We start from the raw sequence: 23,013 nt of genomic DNA on the forward strand, positions 1-23,013 counted from the left end.
TGTTTTATTGAAAGATCAGGAGCTCAGGAACCAAGGGAGAATGTCACCCTGACACTGCAACCAAATCCAAGCGGAGCTCAGTATGTGTTTGCCCATTCTCGTCTAAGGCTAGAGTTCATTACAGACTACAAATAATTCGACCACAACATGAGTGTCTCCCATATCAATCGTGTCCACTAGAGCTGGGTATCAACTCGGTTTGATTCTCTTCACAAGGCCCTCATGATTCAATTTGATTGATTTCCAATTCTGTAAAGGATATCATGCAGTACCAATTTTACTTGGATATGGAAGACATTCTCAGAAGAAATAATGCTGCAAATAGTACAAACTAACTCTAACTTGGTAAATTAGTGTGAATATGAATATTTACATTAAGAATGGAACCCCCTTTGTTGCCATGTGCGTAATGACGCACTGGCACAGCCAATCAGGTTGGCCATGGGTGTTTCTCCACCCCATGTTCCCACTTAGGGAACATGGGAGTAGCAAAATCTGAAAATGTACTCAAAATGTTACGCTATAGTCTGCGTTTTAAAACACAAGATCGGGCCCTAAATCTTTGTTTGGAAGACAAGGAAAATCATGAAAACCGTTTTATATCCACAGGAGACTATTTTTTACAATTTTTTTTGCTGTGCTGTAACTCCAGGGCCCAGCTATCACTCAAAATGAAGAGTGGAATGCGGTGTAAAAAGAAGGGAAGATGGGACCGTCATGAAAGATTCAAATCTTTCTACACTGTGTACTGCTGTATTGGGCAAATGGTATTAAAACAACATAGGAAATATGCAAAATAGGAATCAACCTCATACCAGAACGTTCGTGCAAGCTAGCGACCAGGCTTTGGATTTTTTAGAAAAAATGTCAAAAAAGTAAATTATGTGATGGTGGCAGAGGAAGTGATGGCCTTCAACCAAGTGTCAACAAGGAATAAACACATTTATCAAAACTGGAATCATCTGGTAACGAGACAATTTCTGACAGAGTCAGACATTGAAAAGTTTTACATGATGACTTAACCAGAACCTAAACACGGAAGGCAAGAGCTCGGCTCGAGCGACACCAAAACAGACATTCCATTGATATTCGCCAAATGTGTGAGGCTATGGAAGCGATGCAGCAACAGCTAAAAAAACTGGACATAATACAAAAGCTGAAAGAGGATGTGGAGGATTTAAAACAATCCATGGACTATCACGGTGGATGTCCTGAATAAGGACAACGCGTCACTGCACAAAACATATAGATTAATTGGCCCACTCTTCTGTAAAAGCACAAAAACTTTCTATTTTACAACACAAATGATTAACATATTATTCCTAAACATTTGTGTTGGATGGGGGAACACAAGATTGCAAAAAGTGAACAGTGTTTGAATATTTTGTGGTTACGATGTGGCCCAGGATAGAAGACTGCTGCTCGAGTCCTGACAAGAACCAAAAAATACGACCATATTAGTCCAGTGCTCCGGTCTCTGCACTGGCTTCCTGTCTCTCAGAGAATGGAATTGAAAACAGCTCTGCTTGTGTACAAGTCATTTCATGGTTTAGTGCCGAAGTACATCTCTGACATGTTACAGTCGTATGAACCATCTCGGGCCCTGAGAACCTCAGACAGGGGCCTCCTGGTGGTTCCCAGAGTCAATAATAAACACGGTGAGGGTGCGTTTCAGTTTCATGCCGCTATATTTGGATGAGGATGTGAGACAGGCCTCAACTCTGACAATGTTCAAATCCAGGCTGAAAATAGTTATTTTTGCCCATGCATATGACTGAATGTATTTTATCTGCACTCTTGCCTTTTACTGTAATTAATGAATTTTATGTTGATGTTTTTATTGATTTGATCTGTTTTCTTGTAATTTTATGCAACTGTGAAGCACTTTGAATTGCCTTGTGTATGAATTGTGCTCTACAAATAAACTTGCCTTGCCTTGCATGAAGGTAAGGTGGGAATCTCGCCTAATTGGGTCTGACCGCACTAAACAGCTCTAGGAAGAACAAAAGCCACGGTTCCACATAACACACTTGTATCCCGCAAGTATTCGCCTTGTCACATAACTACTCCACCCAGTACAGGCCAGGGTTTCCAGTACACATAAGATCGCACAGATGTGCACACTGTAGTGAAAGAAAAACAGAACGGCCTGAAAAGTTTTGTATTTTGAAAAATGCTGCCTTTTTGTGGGGTTTATGGAACTATTCAGAGGTGCCAAAGCAAATACTAGAGGAAAGAAGCCTCCAAAAGACATACTGTGAAGGTAAGCAACATGCTAATGTTGCTAACACCAGAGTTGTAGTAACTTTTCGACAGTGGTATGACCTGCATGTTAATAGTGAGGGCGGTCCACTCTCTTGTTTTTCATTCAGACCCCAGCCTCTGTTCACATCATGTTCACGGTTGTCCCTAAACTGAGATTCACTATCAAACTTGTTTTCGTGTAATGACTGATTTTATGTGGACTTCTCCAGTCCCATGTTAACAGATAGGAGAAAAGGGGGGGGCACAATTAAAGGGATATTTCAGGATTTTTGACATAGGGCCTCATTTCCCAGTTATCCAGAGTGTTACTGATTTCTGGAGATATTTTTTTTGTAATTCATGCATTTCTATGGTATCAGCTACACTGCATTAAAATCAGTCTTACACACTCCACAGTCCACCTAAGGCAAGTCACTTGTAACGTCAGACTAACCATATAAATGTTTGTGTCAATAGAATAATTTTTGGAATATAACAGACCTTGTATCACATGAATGATCGCATTTTGAGGGACTATTTTCTAGCAGATCACTCTGCCGCTGCATAGCTTATACAACCACGAAGCAGATGCTGCTCAAATATAAGGTACGTTAAATGCGAAATGGTTAAAATTACTCTATTGACACAGACATTTATATCATTAGTCTGGCGTTATAAGTGATTTGCCTCAGGTGCTCTGTGGAGCGAGTCAGACTGTTTTTAATGCAGACTAGCTGATATCGTAGAAATGCACTAGCCTTGCACTAGCCTAGTGCAAATATAAGAACTGCTTGACTTACAAAAAAAAATATCTCCTGAAATCAGCAACACTCTGGATAACTAGGAAATGAGGCCCTATGTCAAAAATCTTGAAATCCCTTTAATGGCGGTGCCCACGCGAGCGTCCTGAATGAGGTGAATAGGGACAGGCTTCATCATTAATTGGTCTGTGGAGAGAATCCCAATAGAAAGTTTAATGACACATATCACTGTGGTTGTTGTGTTTGCAGTCGGTCAGGGAGTGGTCACGGTGCCAGAGCAGACAGGAGCAGGAGTGCCTCAGACTGGACACCTGCAGGAGCTGCTCCCTCAGCCCTCTCTGTCAGTGGGAGGGGCAGCAGAAGCAGTGCCAGGCCGTACCAGGTAAGGTGGACCTACACATGTCGTTCAAATGCGGCAAGCAAATGTGGTGTGCTGAGTGCTACTCGGATGCAACAGGATTCTTTCTGTAAATGTCATGCTCGTCTGCAATGTTTGTAGAATTTCCAGTAATTTGTTGTGTTCATGGATTTTAATCATTTGGCTGAAAGTCTTTTCAGCTGATCAACATCACACACATATGTTTTAGATACTGTCATTACTTTAAAGCTGAGTTTTTGGTGTTGTCGAGTAAATGTATTTTGGCCCACAGAGTATGTTGTAAACACAGCAAAAAAAATGTGCTTTTGTTTACTTCTCCGTCTACTTAAGGTGCACGGTAGATCGTGGATGTGAAAATATCAGCGTGTATAATGCAGCCACCGCTAAGGACTATTGCTGTGTCCTCAGAAACTTTCCTCCAGATTCACACGTCTCTGCCTCCACAGAGATGAAGCTGAGCCTGTGCTGCTTGTTGAGAGTCCTTTGTGGCTCACTTTTGGAGGCTTATGTTTGGGAATGTTTTGGATAAAGATAAGAACTTATCTCACAACCACTGACTAATACACAAGAGCAAATAGCAAGAAATTGTTTAGGCTATTTACAAAAAAATAATAATTCAATATAAGCTTATTGGAAATTATGTAGGCTAAATGACTATGTGGACTATTTGGAATTATATTCCATTTGATTATAAAGGACTTTAGAGTAAGTAATACTTTATTAAATCAGTTGTAAATATTTAATTGTATTGCAACAAAAACGTATTAGCGGAAAATCGCAATATTGATTTTTGGCAAAATCGTTCAGCCCTACTTACAACATTGGCTAAGTTGTAGTCTTGACTCATGGCGAATGTATTATTTTGAAATTTTTGTAGAACAGTTCATGCACGACAAGTCAAAGTGCTTGACTACAAACAGGCTACTCAAAAAACAAAAAATGCGACACTACGGGGCAAAAAAAGACAGATTTATTTGAAGTATTTTTACAGTTTAATTTATAACAGGATTGTGAATGAATCATGCCCCGCCATGTTACCGGGATGTGTGGAACATGTAAGTTCTCTTTAGTGGCTTAGGCTAGTAACGTTAGCTTGTGATTAACAAATAACAAATAAATAGCCTACAGCGTCCGGTGGCCATTTAAATTACTGATCACATCCAAGATGACAATTTAAGTTAAGAAATGTATGAGCACTTACCAGTTTTGTCATCCCTGTCTCCTCTGTGTTTACCAAGATGCAAAAATGTGAGAAGGAGGAAGGCGCTTGTGAATTTAATTCAAATATCCCGGGTTTTTAACCCCATACATCGAAAAAAAACATTGATTCATAGTTCATATTTCAACAAAAAAATACTTTTAATTGTCAACATTGATTACACTTTCAATGGCTGAAATGTTTCAATCTGTAAAACACTGTTGATTCAGTCGGGACAGTGCATGTTAATAAACATGAACAATGATACCCGGAGGAAAGACACGGGGAGAACATGCAAACTCCACACAGAAAGGCCCCGTCCAGGGGGGAATCAAACCCAGGACCCTCTAGCTGTGAAGTACAAGTGCTAACCACTGCGCCCAGGACAGGAGAACATAGGGCTGACCCCAATGGTGTCAGTTTCTTACTTAATTCTCTCCGGCAACAAATGCTAGCCAAAAGAGAATCAGGTATTTTTAGTGACTGTAGTATATTTCATATTAGTGCATTTCCACTTTATCTGCCAAGTCAGCTTACAAAGAAAACCCCCAGGATGCACGAGATCAGTAATTATTTTCTGAAATATGAACCTCCTCACTAATTATTTGGAGGCGTCTGGGCAAATTCTCAGCAGAGCCTAATGAAGTCTGAGCTATTTGTAAATTTGATTTGTAATTAGCAAATGTACACCCTGCCAAAAACATGCGGCGAAGGACTCTCTCCCTGTAGATCTTTACTTTGATCTAAACTTTCTCTCCTTCTCCCGACTGCTGTGTTCAGCCCATGTTGAGCTCATCACAAATCTGTTTCCTTTCTGCTGCAGCTGCTGCAGATACTACAAGCCCGCAACTACTTATACTTAAAAGAATTTAATAAATCTAAGTCCAGATTCTCCCAGGGAGGGGGGGGGGGGGAAGCTCTGCCAAACTGTTTACTAGAGAATTCAGTGTCATTTACCTTTCACTGGATGGTGGTGACAAAGGTTTAATGTTCTAGGCTGACACAAAGGTCTCTCTCTCTCGGTGGTTGTAAAGTCTACCTGCAGTGTTCTGTTTTCACTGTTACAAACACGGCCTATCAGGAGACGCTGTCCAACTTTGTGAGCGCTCTCGGTTAAATCCCTTCGTTTGTCACAAGCAAAGGCCAACAAATGTTCCTGTAGATCATGTGGGTCCAGGCTTGTTTTATGAAGGCATCAACAGTGCATCAGTGCTGTCCTTTGCTACAGTACAAGCTGAAGCATAGTCAACCTTTTTCATATCATCAATGTGTTTTTGCATTTGTGTTTTCTTCACTTCTATTTTGACTTCTTTCTTGTGATTCTTTAGTGAGTTCTGTTGTGAAGCCTTCTCCCTTTCAAATCACAAGTTTTAGCACTCACTCCACTTGTCTTGTAATGTGGTGTTTATATTGTTCATTTCATTTTGCTCTGGATGGGTATTCACCTGAGCACCTAGTGTTGGTTTCTGAGTGTATACAAGCGCAGGTCACGGCCCACCTGTTCACTCCACCTGTGGCAGGTGAAGGACCACTATTGGTGGGTTACTTGTATATAGCCCGGGCTGTTTGTCCCACCTGATGATGGCCTGTGGGGCCCTTTCACACCAATGTGATAATCACCAGTCGGTAGGGGTTGAACAACTTTTAAAAGTCCACTTCATGTGCATACTAGTTGAGTCAACTTAAACTAGTTGATGACGTCATCATTATTAACATTAAACAGCAACGTTAACAACAACATTAAGCTTTTTTAAACTTAGATGTAACTTCAAACTTATTTTTTTTTCCTTTACAATTAAGAGTCGTATTATTGAGAACGCATTTTAATTTAGCCGCTGTCCCACTCTTCCTCCATGGCCACCTTTGTTGTTTTGGACAAATAGAAAAATGAAGTCATCTGTGTGTGCAGAGTGGAGCCTGGCACGCTGTCTTGTGGTGGTGTTTCCATGGGCACACTGGTTGCCGGTACGGCCAGATATGTCTTTGCGAGCCTTGCCAAGCACGAAAAGCACCTTTCATTTCAGGCCCACCACTGCAACGAGTTGTCCAGTTGGGATTTGGGGCAAAAGAACATATGGCCTGCTGTTGCTGTGGCACTGTGGCCCATCTTCTTCTGCTATGGAAATGCGTGCCAAACAGTCCAGCTCAAGACGGGCCTTCTTCTCTCCGTCCTTCCCTCCTGCTCACTGTCTTCTTCACCGACACCTAACAAACACTACATCAGCTACAATCCTCCCCCTGCTCACACAATATTATATTCCCTTTGTCAAATGTATGCCATGTGTAAAATGTCTCAAGTCTCAGCGCTAAAGCCGCACTCGTCCTGATTTTAACAATATGTCTGGGATACATTTGCATTTTCATTGAGCACATAAGTAGGGAACAACTTAAAACGTTTACTGCTTTACTGTTGTTATTTTTTGTTGCTTTTTTGTTGTTGTTAAAGAAACACAGAGGGGACATCCTTGCAAGTGTTGAAAAATATTGCCTACAATATGCGACCTAAAGCACTAAAATAATCAAGGGAACGCCATAATAAAATTGTAGTAAAAATCAAATATATTTAAGTGCCAACATAAATGTTAGCACTGTTATAATGTTTGTGCAAAGACGTGAGCACTTGATGGAAACCAAAATAAATGGAAGCAGATGTGAGTATTTTGTTATTAGCCTATTATTTGCGGTCTAAAACCTATGCAAGGCTTTGTGAGATAGCCCTGAGGTTGAATGAGCAACATGCTACATGCACCTGTTGCGTTCAGTGGCTCGCTCTCGTCCAGAGGCAGGACGTCCAGGTGGCTGTATGTGTTTTCTCTTGTGCTGTCACAGCTGGGATTGACTTGGTTAGATCATCAGTGTCCAGTTTGAATCATGTTTCAAGGTGCTGTCAGACTGTGTTTTTAAATACGCGCACGGTTGTCCGATCAGAGGCCTCAGTGTGCAGCGTAGTGTTGAGCATGTTCAGGATCACAGGGTGGATAAAGGAAAGTCCTACGTGCAGTTCGTCCTCATAATACGTCAATGGCTTTGGCCAAAGTCTGCAGGACTGGAACAAGTTGTTCAAGAAATTCCCGCTGCAAAGCTCTCATTGTAAGTTTATTTTGGACAGCTGGTTTTGTAACTGCATCATCTGCAAGTACAGCCTGCACTGCAGAGCATGGAGCATGGTAACGGTTGAATATCTGCGGACTGGAGTTTATTTGTTTTCATGCCGAGTTGTTACTGACGCATTTTGACAGTGTAACCCTACGATGCTAGAAGGCAGGTTAAGAATCTAGGGTAGGCGTTGGTTGGTAGGTTGGTTATGTACTGGTCAGAAGAGGTGGATCTGATATCACCAAGTAATTAAGAGTCCAGGACCAATGTCAAAGCTGTTTGCCCAGGACCAATGTTGCAATGTAACATTCATCAGACCGACCATCAGAAGACTTGTAGATTCCATTCCAAATGAAGCTCAGGACAACAAATTGAATTTTAAGTGTGGTTCTTATTCATAATTCAATATTTAGTTCAGTTCCAAAAAATGACATTAGTGTACAAAAAAAAAAAAAATCTTTCCAAAAAGATTGTTAGTCTTGAGTGTACTCAATTTTAAATGTCCAACCACCCCTTCAATATTTAGCGTCCATGTCAAACCACCCAACGGGACCACTGCAGCGCTGTTAGTTGAGGCAGTGGACGAGGGAACCAGGCACCAGGGCGAACAGAGAGGAATCCAACTTCAGTGGAAGGAACACCAGGGATCCGTAACTGGAAGAAGCCTCTAAAAAAAACAGTCTACACAAAAATGTGCCGAAAATTATTATTATTATTATTACTATTAATGTTATTAATGTTATTATTAATGTTCAACTAAATGTCTTTATTCCCTTTGCACTACTTAATAGTCCATATTCACATAATTCAGCTTAAAAAAGAAAAAATAAAGTTGACAAAAAGTAGCACATGAACTCAAAATGGGCATACTTGTCTCAAAATAAAATTATTTCCCTTCAAAATAATTAATCACTGGAGAAAAACGAGAAAACACTACACAATGTACCTGTGGGGTAACACTTGTAGATAGCCAGACTGTTTTTTTTGTCCACTGTAATCCACTGTAACATTGAAATGTGCATTTTTTAGTCATTTCACCATTTTTAGCTTCAAGCTAATCAACACAAAATGATTTACAATGTTTTAGTGTCGTCTAATTTCAATTCTTTCAATGCAGTTCAACCTCGAGAATATATTTTGGTTTCTAAATTATTTTTAATCTTTATATTTATTTATGCTCTGGATCACGTTTTTCAGGTTCTTGCTCATGTGCTCGAGTCAAGATGGATGCCAGTGAACAGCAGAAGAAAAACGGTTAACTGTGCACTGCTCCCTAGTGGCAAACTAGATATTGTATTGTATTTTTAAATGCTTGCATTAAAGTTCGTTTCAGGGCTTTATTGGGGGCAAAATTGACAGGGTTACAAGAGCACACGTAGCCAGGGCAGAGCAGCAAAAGTGGCTGACAACTGTCCTCGATGCATCGTCTGTCTTTGCCGCGTCAGGTAAGACCAAACCGGACTTTATCGCTGGGTGTAGGTTGTGTCCGCTGCATCCCAAATCTTTTGGACGCATTTGACAGAGCTCCAGCGCCAAGTTCACGTTACTGGCATTGTCGTGCATGTTGCAAAACACGTTTATCCCCCATTCTTCAATGATTTTACTTAAGTGACCAGCGATGTTAGAGGCCGTGTGTCTCTCAGGCATCAGCGTTGTACACAGGACCCTGGCTTTTAGTTCCCATGTGTTGGTGATATAATGGGCTAATCCTGTAATGTATGGTTCCATGTTCGGTGAAGTCCATAGGTCTGTCATTAGTGTAATGCGCTTTTTCCTCTCATCTCCTCTTCCATGTCTCCGTGTAGGCCGTTGTACAGTGTACAGTACGTGGGGATGACATAGTTTGGTTCAATAAAGTAAATAAATAAAGTTCACTAGTTCTCTGAAGCCTTTACCATGCACTGTGCCGATTGGCCTGACGTCCTTAACAATGAAATTCACAAGTCTTCGCTTGTCTGCCAGCACAGTCCGTTTAGTGAAGCTGCTGATCGACTTTTGAGACGACTGCTTCTCAGCTAGCATTAGCGGCGGGTGCTTGCTCTTCAGATGGGTGTGCAACGAGCTTGTGCTTTTGTTGTATTGGAGAGTACGTTTGCATAACCTATACGTTACCTGTGTACCAGGTTCATCTTCAGTAAAATATGTGACCCATCATGAGAACGGGGGACACAACTGGGTTTTGGGGCATGTAGAGCGGGACAGAGCTTGTGAAAGTGTCGTCTCCAAAGTTTCCAACAATGTGTAACACATGGAAATCTGATCATATTTGGAGACGATGTGGCAAGTTGAATTTAGGAACTGGAAATATGTCAAAGAGAGGAATCGGCCTCTAAACTTTTGGGCTGTTCTCACCTCTCTGGGAGTGACAATAGAGCTCATTTACATGTAATTTAGAAAAGCCACACCGCTGTAAAGCTCCCCCTGTCGTGTCATGTGTGTGGGGTTTCAGGTTTTGGGCATTTTAGTGCTCTGCCATAGAGAATACATGGGGGGACTAATTAATATCTCCCAGAAAAAGATGCCCAGCGGCATGGTATGCACATCATCTCCTCCTCTGAAAGCATTTTGTATTTTCTATTATTTATTTTCTCCAGTATGGTACCAGTGTGACCAAATCGGTGTCCACTGGGGATTGGACAAATAAATTTATATCAATGCGCGGATTTGCACACGAGAGATGAGAGTGCATCAGCAGCTGAGTTGCCAGGTCTGCGGTTTGTGCCCGCACAATTGGGCTATTTTAAATCTTGTGCTGTGGGTTGCGGCTTTCTTGAGCTGATTTTAAAATGTCCGCAGCTTCAACTATATCTGTCTTGATGGTTTATGACAAATCCAAATAGGGCTAACTTATCAAAAAACATTCAGCTTAATTGTTCGAATTCAGATGCAACCCAGTTAGATACTACTTTAAGCTGGTTTCGTCACAAAATTAAATAATAAATTCAAAGATTTATTTTGTCATAAAGCATTTAGTCCAAGGGTGTGTGGCGCTACGCAGTGAAAAACTGTGGAGGAGAACTGGCAGATATTTTTCACTCCATGGAGCGCGATTGACAAAGCCGAGTGAGTTCTCATGGAATGATTGAAACAGGTGAGAGTCTAACGTTTCTCTGAGTTTTTAATTGGCAAACATGGAAACATGCTGTTAAAGTCAATCTGGGATAGGCTATATAAAGGAACAGGCCACCGTTTTTGCATAGATATCTTCTTACCTGAGCTTACATGAGTTGACACGTACCTGTCTGGTCTTTGTGCCCGTGGAAGAGCTTGGTCTTCTAATTTTACCCCATTTGGAGCCATAGGAATATGCTGGGAGAGGCCAAATGCTAACAACATCTTTGGTCTTTTTAAGTGACTGAACGCACGCACAAAGACCAGATCGAGGTTGCGGCAGTCCTTGACATTATACTTGAAAAAGAAGTATTTAGGCCTTTAGCCCATTTTTATCAGTGCTTTAAGTGGCCCGGTACGCACCAGTACTCAGTACCACCATTTCCAAAAATAGCTCACCTCTCTGTGCGCAAAGAATGTGCTTTTAGCGTCATTTGCAAATCTGTTTTAATCCGTTGGCTGCTCTGCAGCTTTTCAGAGCCCCCTTCACAATGCTTGTCCCACGCAGAGCAGAGTCTACATTGCCCATACCTTTTTCAAGTGAAAAGCACATGCAACCATAGCTGCTCGGTTAAAATACAATGAACATTAGACTATGCTCTCCTGGCTTCAGAGAAGTAAAAGACCAAGGTCAGAATCAAAGGACTCGCTGGGTTGCCTATGTTGTGCACGTCTTCTTTTTATGTTCTGATTTAAGGATTTAATGTTTTTTGCAATTAAAAAAAAGTGTGTGTGTGTGTGTGTGTGTGTGTGTGTGTGTGTGTGTGTGTGTGTGTGTGTGTGTGTGTGTGTGTGTGTGTGTGTGTGTGTGTGTGTGTGTGTGTATATATACATATATATATATACTGCTCACAAAAACTTAGGGCACACTCAAAAAACACAATGTAACTCCAAGTCAGTCAAATTTCTGGGATATCAGACTGTCCAGTTAGGAAGCCACGCTTATTGTGAATCAATTTCACTTGGTGTTGAGGAAATTAAACAGACAACAGGTGGAAATGAGAGGCAATTAGCAAGATTACTCCAAAAGAGGAATGGTTTTGCAGGTGGTGACCACAGACCATTTCCCTGTCTTCATCCTTTGGACCGTATTTTTGGAACACTTTTGCATGTGTCCAGTGTTCTCACCACTAGAGGTATCATGAGGAGCATCTACAACCCACAGAAGTCACTCAGGGAGTGATGCTCATCCAAAATGGCACGTCCAGTCGTGCTGTGGCAAGAAGGTTTGCTGTGTCTCCCAGCGCAGTGTCCAGAGCATGGAGGAGATACCAGGAGACAGGCCAGTACACCAGGAGACCTGGGGGGGGGCGACCGAGGTCAACAACCCAGCAGCAGGACCGCTATCTGCTCATTTGTGCATGGAGAAACAGGAGAAGCACTGCCCGAGCCCTACAAAATGACCTCCAGAGGGTCACAAATGTGCATGTTGGTCCTCAAACGGTCAGAAACCGACTCCATGAGGGTGGTATGAGGGCCCGACGTCCACAAGTTGGGCCGGTGCTTACTGCCCAACACCGTGCAGCCCGATTGGCATTTGCCCGAGAACACAGCGATTGGCAGATTGGCCAATGGTGCCCTGTGCTCTTCACAGATGAGAGCAGGTTCACCCTGAGCACATGTGACAGACGTGACAGAGTCTGGAGACGCCCTGGAGAACGTTCTGCTGATGCAACATCATCCAGCATGACCGGTTTGGTGGTGGGTCAGTGATGGTCTGGGGAGGCATTTCATTGGAGGGCCGCACAGCCCTCCATGTGCGAGCCAGAGGTTCCCTGACTGGCATTGGGGACCGGGATGAGATCCTCAGACCTATTGTAAGACCATATGCTGGTGCTGTGGGCCCTGGGTTCCTTCTGATGCCTGATAATGCCAGGCCACATGTGGCAAGAGTGTGTCAGCAGGTCCTGCATGATGAAGGTATTGATGTTCTGGACTGGCCTGCCCGTTCCCCAGACTTAAATCCAATAGAGCACATCTGGGACATCATGTCTCGGTCCATCCATCAATGCCACGTCGCACCACAGACTGTCCAGGAGCTGACTGATGCTCTAATCCAGGTCTGGGAGGAGATCCCTCAGGAGGGCATCCGTGGTCTCATCAGGAGCATGCCCAGGCGTTGTAGGGAGTGCATTTAGGCACGTGGAGGCCACACACACTACTGAGGATGATACAGACTCGTTTTGAGGAATTTCTACAGAATTTGGATCAACCACTGACCTGATTTGTCACTTTGATTTTGACTATAATTTTGGATCCAGACCTCCAGGGGCTGAGAATTTGATTTCCATTTATCATTCTTATGTTATTTTGTTCTCAACACATTGCCCTACACTGAATAAAGATTTTCATCCGAAAAATCGAATTATTTGACATCTTGGATGTGTTTTTTGAGTGTGCCCTAAGTTTTTGTGAACAGTGTATGTATATATATATATATATATATATATATATATATATATATATATATATATATATATACAGTGCCTCTCGTTCATACACCTTGAACTTTTGCACATTTTGTCATGTTGACAACCCTAAACATAAAGATTTTATTTTGATTTTTTTTACTGAACGTTCACACACAAGTAACAGACAACTTTGAAGTGAAAGCAAAATGATACATGATACATGATTCCATTATTTTTCAAAAAATAGAAAAGTGAAAAGTGGGGCGTGCATAAGTATTCATACAGCATTTTCTGAGTGCATTAAATTGCCTTTATAACATTCCTAATGACGGCAGAATGTTCACACCTTGGCCTAACCATTAAATAGAGGCCACCTGTGTGTAATCTACTCTCAGTATAATTTCAGCTGTTCTTTTAGGCCCTCAGAGCTATGGTCCGAGTGTATTGGTCACTAAACAACATCATGAAGGTCAAGGAGCACACCAGAGAGGTCAGGGATAAAGCTGTGGAGAAGTTTAAAGCAACATTAAGTTATACAAAGATTTCCCAAGATTTAAACATCTCCCGGAGCACTGTTCTATCCATCATTCGGAAATGGAAAGAGTATAGCACCACTGCCAACTTACCAAGACACGGCTGTTCACGCAAACTAACAAACTGAACAAGGAGAGCACTGGTGAGAAATGCAACCAAGTGCCCCAAGATAACTCTGGAGGAGCTGTGAAGTCCTGCCGCTGAGCTGGGGGAATCTGTACATGGGACAACTATAAGTCGTACTCTACACAAATCTGGCCTTCATGTACGAGTGGAAGAAGAAAGCCATTATTGAAAGGAGGCCATAAGAAATCCTATTTGAAGTTTGCTAGAAGTCATATGGAGGACACAGCTCCATGTGAAAGAAGGAGCTTTGGTCAGATGAGACAAAAATTGAACTTTTTGGCCCAAATGCAAAACGTTATGTATGGAGCAAACCTGACACTGCTCATCGTCCTGAGTGCATAATCCCCAGTGTCAAATATGGGGGGGGGAGCATCATGCTGTGGGGCTGCATTTCCTCAGCGTGGACTGGGGAGATTGTAAGAATAGTTTTGAAGATGGATGGAGCCAAATACAGAGACATTTTGGAGGAAAACCTGCTGGAGTCAGCAAGAGAACTGAGGCTGGGGCGGAGATTCACCTTCCAGCAGGACAATGACACACAAAGATAAATCTACAATGAAATGGTTCAATAAATGGCCCAGTCAAAGTCCTGACCTAAATTCTATTGAAAATCTGTGGAATAATCTGAAAACTGCTGTTCACAAACGCTCTCCTTCTAATGTGACAGAGCTTGAGTTGTTTTGTAAAGATGAATGGGCTAAAATGTCAGTCTCTACATGTGCAAATCTTGTAGAGTCAGACCCCAAAACACTTGTGCTGTTATTACAGCAAAGTATTCATGCATGCTGTATGAATACTTATGCAAGCCCCACTTTTCACTTTTCTCTTTTTTGAAAAATAACAGAATCATGTATCATTTTGCTTTCACTTCACAGTTGTCTGTTACTTGTGTGTGAACGTTCAGTAAAAAAATCAAAATAAAATCTTTGTGTTTAGGGTTGTAAACATGACAAAATGTGCAAAAGTTCAAGGTGTATGAATACTTTCGAGAGGCACTGTATATATATATATATACAAATAAAAATATTGAAGTTTAAAGGACTCACTGGCTGACACCCCATCAAGCCAGAAGGATATCACAGCAGGTCAGACACAAACTCATGCAAGCAGTACTTGTGCCGCGGTCATTGAGGTTCTCACAAGTGGCGACGAGGACAAGAGTGACACCACTTCTACCGATGACAACAACTGCGTTAGCGAGCATGAGCGGCCAGAATGTTGGTCCCACAAGTATTTCTCCACAAATAACAAGTGACTGATAAGCAGAAATCAAAAGTTGGGTTGTAGTTAGCCTGTCCTTAGCCATCCATAAACTCTTATCAATTATGATTTCCCTACATGTATGTCTGGGCCTGATCTCAGTGGCTGCGTTACATCGGTTGACTTTCTACCTACCATTCAGCGAGCGGGGGAGGCGGGGGTTGTAGTCAAGCATTTGCACCGATTTGCGTGTTGTAGTTTGGCAATGGCGGCGGATACGAAAGAAAAGAAAGCTCTTCAAAACATCCTGGCTCGGCTCCAAATTATCCAGAAATTAAAATTGAAGCCTTGGAATGTGCAAGGAATGTCCCCAAGAGTTATGATAGATTTATGATAGAGTTATGATGGCTCGTTTCACTTACTCGGGCGCATTACATATGTCACGACAAAACGCTAGCGAAAATCAGATCCAATGGTTTCAAAGGAGTTCACCCCTCCCACCTGATAATGGAGCTCAATTGAGAAGTTCCAGACCCTTATACGAAACGTAGTAAGTACGAGGGTCTGGTAAAACCAGGCTAGGTTGTAGTTTGTGTAGTCAAGTTTACATGTGGACATGCAGCAAGGGCAGAGTGTGACAGGAGTGGAGTGGAGGGGACAAGGCTGCAAAACAGAACTCAATACGAATGAAGATAAAAGCACAGAGACTCCGCATTCAGCTCTTGTTTCCCGACTTGTGTCCCGTTTAGCCTCGTAGATGCGATAAAAAACAAACAAAGTGGAATCTATGGATGTAAACAAACTTGTGTGCCCTGAGGTGAGGCGGACTGCAGACAGTATGGAGCCTGACAAGCTGCAATGACAGCATCACTCCAGAACATGGAAGTGTTTCCCAGCAGTGTTCATTTCATCGACTAAAATATTTAGTCATAATTTTGTAAAATGTATTTTTGTCAAAAAATTAAGATTAAATAAAAATGAAAAGAATAGACTGAAATCAACCAAACGTCCAATGATAGTCTGAAAGAGCCTCATATCATTTAAATTCTCTGCCAGAGGAGGGGCTCTGAGCTTTGTTCATGTGGGGCAATCTCCATGAAGCACAGGACCTTGATTACATATGATTATAATAAACATCATAAATGCAAAGTCGACTAAATGTGTTATATGTTATATTTATGTTGGAAATAGATATATTTACTAATAGTCAAAATAGTACAATTTAGGCCATTGGTGCTTCCTCACCAGCCTGAGCTAAAGTAGTAATAGAATATGGCCCTTGACCTGTATTAAGCCTGCTACAGCTTATATGGATTATTAAATAAGAAAGACTTTTTCAAAGGTTATTGTGGCCAACATAACCTGCACCATCCTATCAATGTTCCTGAATTAGTGTCAAAACAGGTCTTTTTATGTGAGACATATGATCACATTATAAACATTAGGGTTATAACAAAACAATATGTAGGGGTACCCCAGAGCTGAAAAGGTTGCGGGCCACTGATCTAGGGAATTCTCCCCAATCAGATTGATCACATTCATACTTTTTTGTTCGATTTTCGAGAGGTCATTGGGCTGGGTATTTTTCTAGGACCAGGCACCACGATGGGCATAGAAGCCACAGATAAAAGCAGTTCAAAGGATAAACACAAGTTGCGTTGTATTTCACGCGCTCATATTGGTTTTATCTAGATACGTTCGTGACGCTCCTCCAACAAGGAGCGTGTGTCTTGCCAGCAAACTTCAAGCTGAGAGCGGCAGAAGCACAGAAACAGCTGGAAGTACAAATTAAATATTGAAAATCAAGCAGTTATTCAAAAAATTTAGATTAAGAGAAATAACAGAACTGTTTGAAAAAAAACAAAAACAAAACTCCAGTATTGTATCTGATGTAGGGTCATTTGTGTCCCTGTACCTCTGAGTCATGGTGGATCACAGCAGACGTGGACAGGACTGTGGTATCCACAGCTTTAATTTGGAGCAGGTGGACTGACCCTCAAGTGCAGTCTCTGTAACATGGACCTGTCCACAACAGTCATGGTCCACCCTGACTCACACTGTAACAACTACACACAAATTAAAGCTAAAAAAAAAGTATTTTGTTTGTTTGTCTCGTTATTACAAATTATTAACAGGCCTTTGAACGTCACCATTTAAGGTTTTTATTTGCTGATGAAGTGCCAGATGCTCTAATGCCTAATGCAAAACTTGCATAACTTCCTTCTTCACCTGTGGGTCTGTGACAGACTGAAGTGTGGCCTCAGCACTTTATACTGAAAACAAAGAGCACATTGTATTAAGTGTCACGTTACTGTCACTCATGGTGTCTGATTGTCTAATCTGAAGTTTTACTCTGAAGAGAGTCAACTCGCAGTTACTCTGTGAAGAGTGGGACCAAATACAGTCTGAACAGTCAAATTTACTCTACAGCATTTACTGTGTGAACACAAACTTTCTGCGGTGCTACTATTCTATACTCTTACCCCAAATACTATTATTGCTACTACTGCTAGTACTAATACTAAGACTACTAGTACTACCACTACTACACATGTTAAAGTGCTTCCCTCTTTAACAATTCACTGGTACTAAAACTACACCTACCAAAACTGCTATTGGACCTCATCTAAAGTTTGTCTCTATCGAGTGCTTTGTTTTTGCAAAGAAGAGCTCAGCAGTGCAAACCTGCAGGTGCTGGCCGCCTGTGCGCTCGCCTGGTCCTAACTGTATGTATTTATGTATATGTCCCAGGGATAAGATTTAATGCAGCTCATTTTCAAGGAGCAACACAATAAGTGGGGATTTGGCACAGGTAAATGAGATTCCCAGCTGCTTCCCCAGGCGCGTTCAACTTTCTGCTAACTCACATCTCTATTTCACTTTAATTTATTGCATTATTTCAACTTGGCAACCCAGCAGAGGTGTTGTAATCAGTTAAACTTACTCACATGTAACTTTAAAGACTTGGCCTTTTAAGTACTTCAGATTGAAGTGAACTTTATGGAAATTTGTCCTCTGCATTTGACCCATGGTAATCAGGTATGTCATTTTTATATCTAAATTTAAACATGAGGGCTCAATCCGTGCACCATACACGCAATTTAGGTTTTGCCAGCCGTCACGTGGAAATACGGAATCGTCCTGTTTTCGAGGATCCTCTTTTTCTCCCATTGACGGTATTTTAACAGTCTATGCTTTCTCCCCTGTCACTCAGTAATCATGCCGGCAGCGCGCGTCTTTTTAATCATGTGATTGGCTGAAGCGTCTGTTCTTCGGCCAAGCAGTGTCAGTGGAGCTGTCCCAGACGCACTGCTCCTCACGGTTCTGTTGACAAGCTTACAGCGGTCATCAGCGGATTCATGGCAGAGAGTCAGATTTTCTGGCGGTGTCTGACACAGATAGCCCTCATGTCCTCGTTCAACTCAGAAAGATTCAGGGAAGAAACGTAAGCGACTGTGCAAACAAGATCGGAAAGAACAACACGCTTGGTGTAACTGCACTTTCTAATGCTGAGTGTTTTCTGTGGCTCTGGTCTGTCAGAAGTGCGACAGGAGAGAATCATTCCTGCACCGCCAAGTCAAGAACAAATCAGATCAACCTGTTCATCGTAACCATCTCCCAAGCCAAAGTATCACAACATTCTTCAATTACTAATGAAACTTACTAATCTACCTTATCATCACTGTAAAGTACAAAGTAAATGTTGAGTTTTGAAAGCCTGATTAAATATAATCATCGTAATAAAGTCAGCTTTACACGCAGAAGGTCCTGGGTTCAAGCCCCAGTGAAACCATGCTGTGTTTTGTCCGAAACATTCTATTTGAAATGAGTACATTAAATGCGGTACTTTGAGGTGCGCCAAAGAGTTGGACTTGGATTGCTGGATTAACAGGCCATAGTTCTGCCAAGAAGATACAAATCAGAAATGGGAAAATAGAATTAGCAGTGACTATTTGGTCATTGAGGAGAAATGTAGGCCTAAGGAAGGTTTCATAGTGTAGTGGTCATCATGTCTGCTTTACACGCAGAAGGTCCTGGGTTCAAGCCCCAGTGAAACCATGTGGTGTTTTGTGTAAGTCTGGATCTCGGATTCTGCAGCGCATTCCAAGGAGATGTTTTTGGCAGATTTGAAGACACGAGTTCAGGATAAACAACAGGGCACAGTTCCTAACATTCTGAAGTAGGAGGATCCAATACAGACAGTTTTCATAGATTCCACCGAGATATGTGGTTGGATCGCTGCATGTACCGACAACTACTCGCAGTCGTTGGATTTAGGAAAGTAATGAAAAAGTCTTAAATGGGTTCAAGCCCCATTGAAACCATGCCATGTTATTTGTAAATCTGGATCTTGGATTCTGCACTGCACTCCAAGGAGATGTAGTTGGCAGATTTTAAGACTGCAGTTCAGTGTAAACCACAGAACACAGTTCCTAACTTCATGAATGAGGAAGGTCACAGCCAGGCTTCAGAGGTTCCACCGAGATTTGAACTCGGATCACTGGATTCAGAGTCCAGAGTGCTAATCATTACACCATGGAACCACAGGTTTGAATTTACGACTACAGGCAAATGCAGTAGCTCCCGCAGAAGCGCTGGATGCCACGACTGCGCAGACACTGGCCACAATATGTGGCGGACAGTACTTCTGTTTTTGGCACTCAGTGTGTTAAGATGTCATCATGCATATGGACTTGGGCTCTTTCAATCCAAATCGAAGCAACTCTTATGAGTTGTGTTAGCCAGGCGTTTAAAGTTTAGAAAGTATTTCATAAGTTGTAGCCTTAATGCACTTTTTAATTTCATTATCACCTTTGATTGTTTTTTGCTTTCGATGAAAGATTAAGATCATCTGGGCTTCGTCCCTTTCAAAACCATCACTGTTGTGTAAGATTTTGACAAGTGCATTTCCAGAGCAACAGAACACCAAACTCACAATCCACTGGCTAAAGAGAGCAGTGACTACGAGGTTCCACCGAGACTCGAACTCGGATTGCTGGATTCAAAGTCCAGAGTGATCACCATTACACCATGGAACCACAACGGTTGCCGTTGAATACAGCTCCAATAACTTGATGTAAAATAATCAAAAAGACATCTTATTCTCCAAAGAGATGTCGCTTCGAAGAATTTATGCAGTAGTGTAGCAGTCATCAAATGTGCTCCGATTGTTTTCAATCAGATTAGCATAATTGATGTCCGATTAGGTCCCAGCAAGCTTTAAACTCGGATCACTGGAATCAAAGTCCAAAGTGCTAGCCATGACATCATGGAACCATGAGTGCAATACTGACAAAAATCAGCATAATTTGGATTCAACAATGATGGAAATAAATCGCTATCATTCTAAAGTAAGAAAGTCACATACTGCCAGGATTCACAGGTTCCACCGAGATTTGAACTCAGATCGCTGGATTCAGAGCCCAGAGTGCTAACCATTACACCATGGAACCATACGTTTGCACCTTCAACTACCAGCAATCGTCGGAAGCAAGACTAACGAAAAACATCTTAACCTGGGTTCAAGCCCCAGTGAAACCATGCCATGTTTTGTGTCAGTCTGGCTCTTGGATTCTGCAGTGCATTCCAAGGATATGTTTTTGGCAGATTTGAAGACTGCAGGTCATTAAGACATTATGCGCCGATCCCAACATTCTATTTGAAATGAGTACATTAAATGCGGTACTTTGAGGTGCGCCAAAGAGTTGGACTTGGATTGCTGGATTAACAGGCCATAGTTCTGCCAAGAAGATACAAATCAGAAATGGGAAAATAGAATTGGCAGTGACTATTTGGTCAATGAGGAGAAATGTAGGCCTAAGGAAGGTTTCATAGTGTAGTGGTCATCACGTCTGCTTTACACGCAGAAGGTCCTGGGTTCAAGCCCCAGTGAAACCATGTGGTGTTTTGTGTTAGTCTGGATCTCGGATTCTGCAGCGCATTCCAAGGAGATGTTTTTGGCAGATTTGAAGACACGAGTTCAGGATAAACAACAGGGGTAACACTTTACATTACGGGCCGGTAAGTCCATGGTACTTCCAGTGGTAATTACTAGTAATAACAGTGGTACTTACTGTGGTACCTAGAGTAGTAAGTACTAGTACTTACTGTGGTACTTACTGTGGTACTAAAAGTGGCAAGTACTGGTAATTACAGTGGTACTTATTGTGGTACTAAATGTGGTAAGTACTAGTAATTACAGTGGTACTTATTGTGGTACTAAAAGTGGTAAGTACCAGTACTTACAGTGGTACTTATTGTGGCACTAAAGGTGGTAAGTACTAGTAATTACTGCGGTACTTCCAGGTACTTATTGTGGTACTTTAAATATACTAGCGTGAGAATTACAAGGTATGTACTGTGATAGCCTAGATACAGTGGTAACCCTTAGTGAAGGTGGTAGCCTATTTCTTTGATCATCAAGTTTCTAGTAGTTACAGTGAAACATATATGGTACTTGTATAAATAAATCTGTATAAATATATAAAACATAAAACAACATTAGGGACAACAAGTTTCTTTATTAATATGGAATAAGTAGCACAGAAAGGACAGTAGCAATACAGAGCTTACCATTTAATGCATTTTTCCAAACAAGTTTCAAGCAAAAGAAAAACACTGCAATACTTTACAACAATTAGATAAAACACCAGTACAGTAAGTACTAGGTACCCAACAAAAGTCACAGTAAATACACATTGACACACCGGTAATGATGCTGTAAGTACCAGGTACTTACCACAGGAACTGGCCCATATTATGACAAAGGACACTACTGTAAGGACCAGTAACAACACCAGTAACTACCAGGTACTTACCACAGGAACTGGCCCATATTATGGCAAAGGACGTTACTGTAAGTACCAGCGACACCACCAGTAATTACCAGGTACTTACCACAGGAACTGGCCCATATTATGACAAGGGACTATACCATAGGTACTTGTGACAACACCAGTAATTACCAGGTACTTACCATAGGAACTGGCCCATATTATGACAAAGGACGCTACCGTAAGGACCAGCAACAACACCAGTAATTATGCAGTAAGTACCAGGTACTTACCACAGGAACTGGCCCATATTATGACAAAGGACAATACCATAAGTACTTGTGACAACACCAGTAATTACCAGGTACTTATCACAGGACCTGGCCCATATTATGGCAAAGGACGTTACTGTAAGTACCAGCGACAACACCAGCAATTACCAGGTACTTACCATAGGAACTGGCCCATATTATGACAAAGGACGCTACCGTAAGGACCAGCAACAACACCAGTAATTATGCAGTAAGTACCAGGTACTTACCACAGGAACTGGCCCATATTATGACAAAGGACAATACCATAAGTACTTGTGACAACACCAGTAATTACCAGGTACTTACCACAGGAACTGGCCCATATTATGACAAAGGACGCTACCGTAAGGACCAGCAACAACACCAGTAATTATGCAGTAAGTACCAGGTACTTACCACAGGAACTGGCCCATATTATGGCAAAGGACGTTACTGTAAGTACCAGTAACAACACCAGTAATTACCAGGTACTTACCACAGGAACTGGCCCATATTATGACAAAGGACTATACCATAAGTACTTGTGACAACACCAGTAATTACCTGGTACTTACCATAGGAACTGGCCCATATTATGACAAAGGACGCTACCGTAAGGACCAGTAACAGCACCAGTAACTACCAGGTACTTACCACAGGAGCTGGCCCATATTATGACAAAGGACGTTACTGGAAGTAGCGACAACACCAGTAATTATGCAGTAAGTACCAGGTACTTACCACAGGAACTGGCCCATATTATGGCAAAGGACGTTACTGTAAGTACCAGCGACAACACCAGTAATTACCTGGTACTTAACACAGGAACTGGCCCATATTATGACAAGGGATTTTACCATAAGTACCTGTGACAACACCAGTAATTA

At 41.8% G+C, this 23,013-nt stretch overlaps 1 protein-coding gene across 1 annotated transcript in view; it reads left to right on the top strand.

Moving 5' to 3' along the window:
* atrnl1a (attractin-like 1a) overlaps nt 1-23,013 on the top strand; it is a gene marked incomplete at both ends in the record, with an annotated part of 698,456 nt that overhangs the window by 84,692 nt on the left and 590,751 nt on the right. The window contains one exon of the mRNA XM_079559364.1: nt 3,255-3,387. Coding sequence (XP_079415490.1) covers nt 3,255-3,387 — 133 coding nt within the window. The remainder of the gene's footprint in view (nt 1-3,254; nt 3,388-23,013) is intronic.

The sequence above is a fragment of the Gobius niger genome (assembly GCF_951799975.1).
Source record: "Gobius niger genome assembly, chromosome: 7".
NCBI classification, from domain to species: domain Eukaryota; kingdom Metazoa; phylum Chordata; class Actinopteri; order Gobiiformes; family Gobiidae; genus Gobius; species Gobius niger.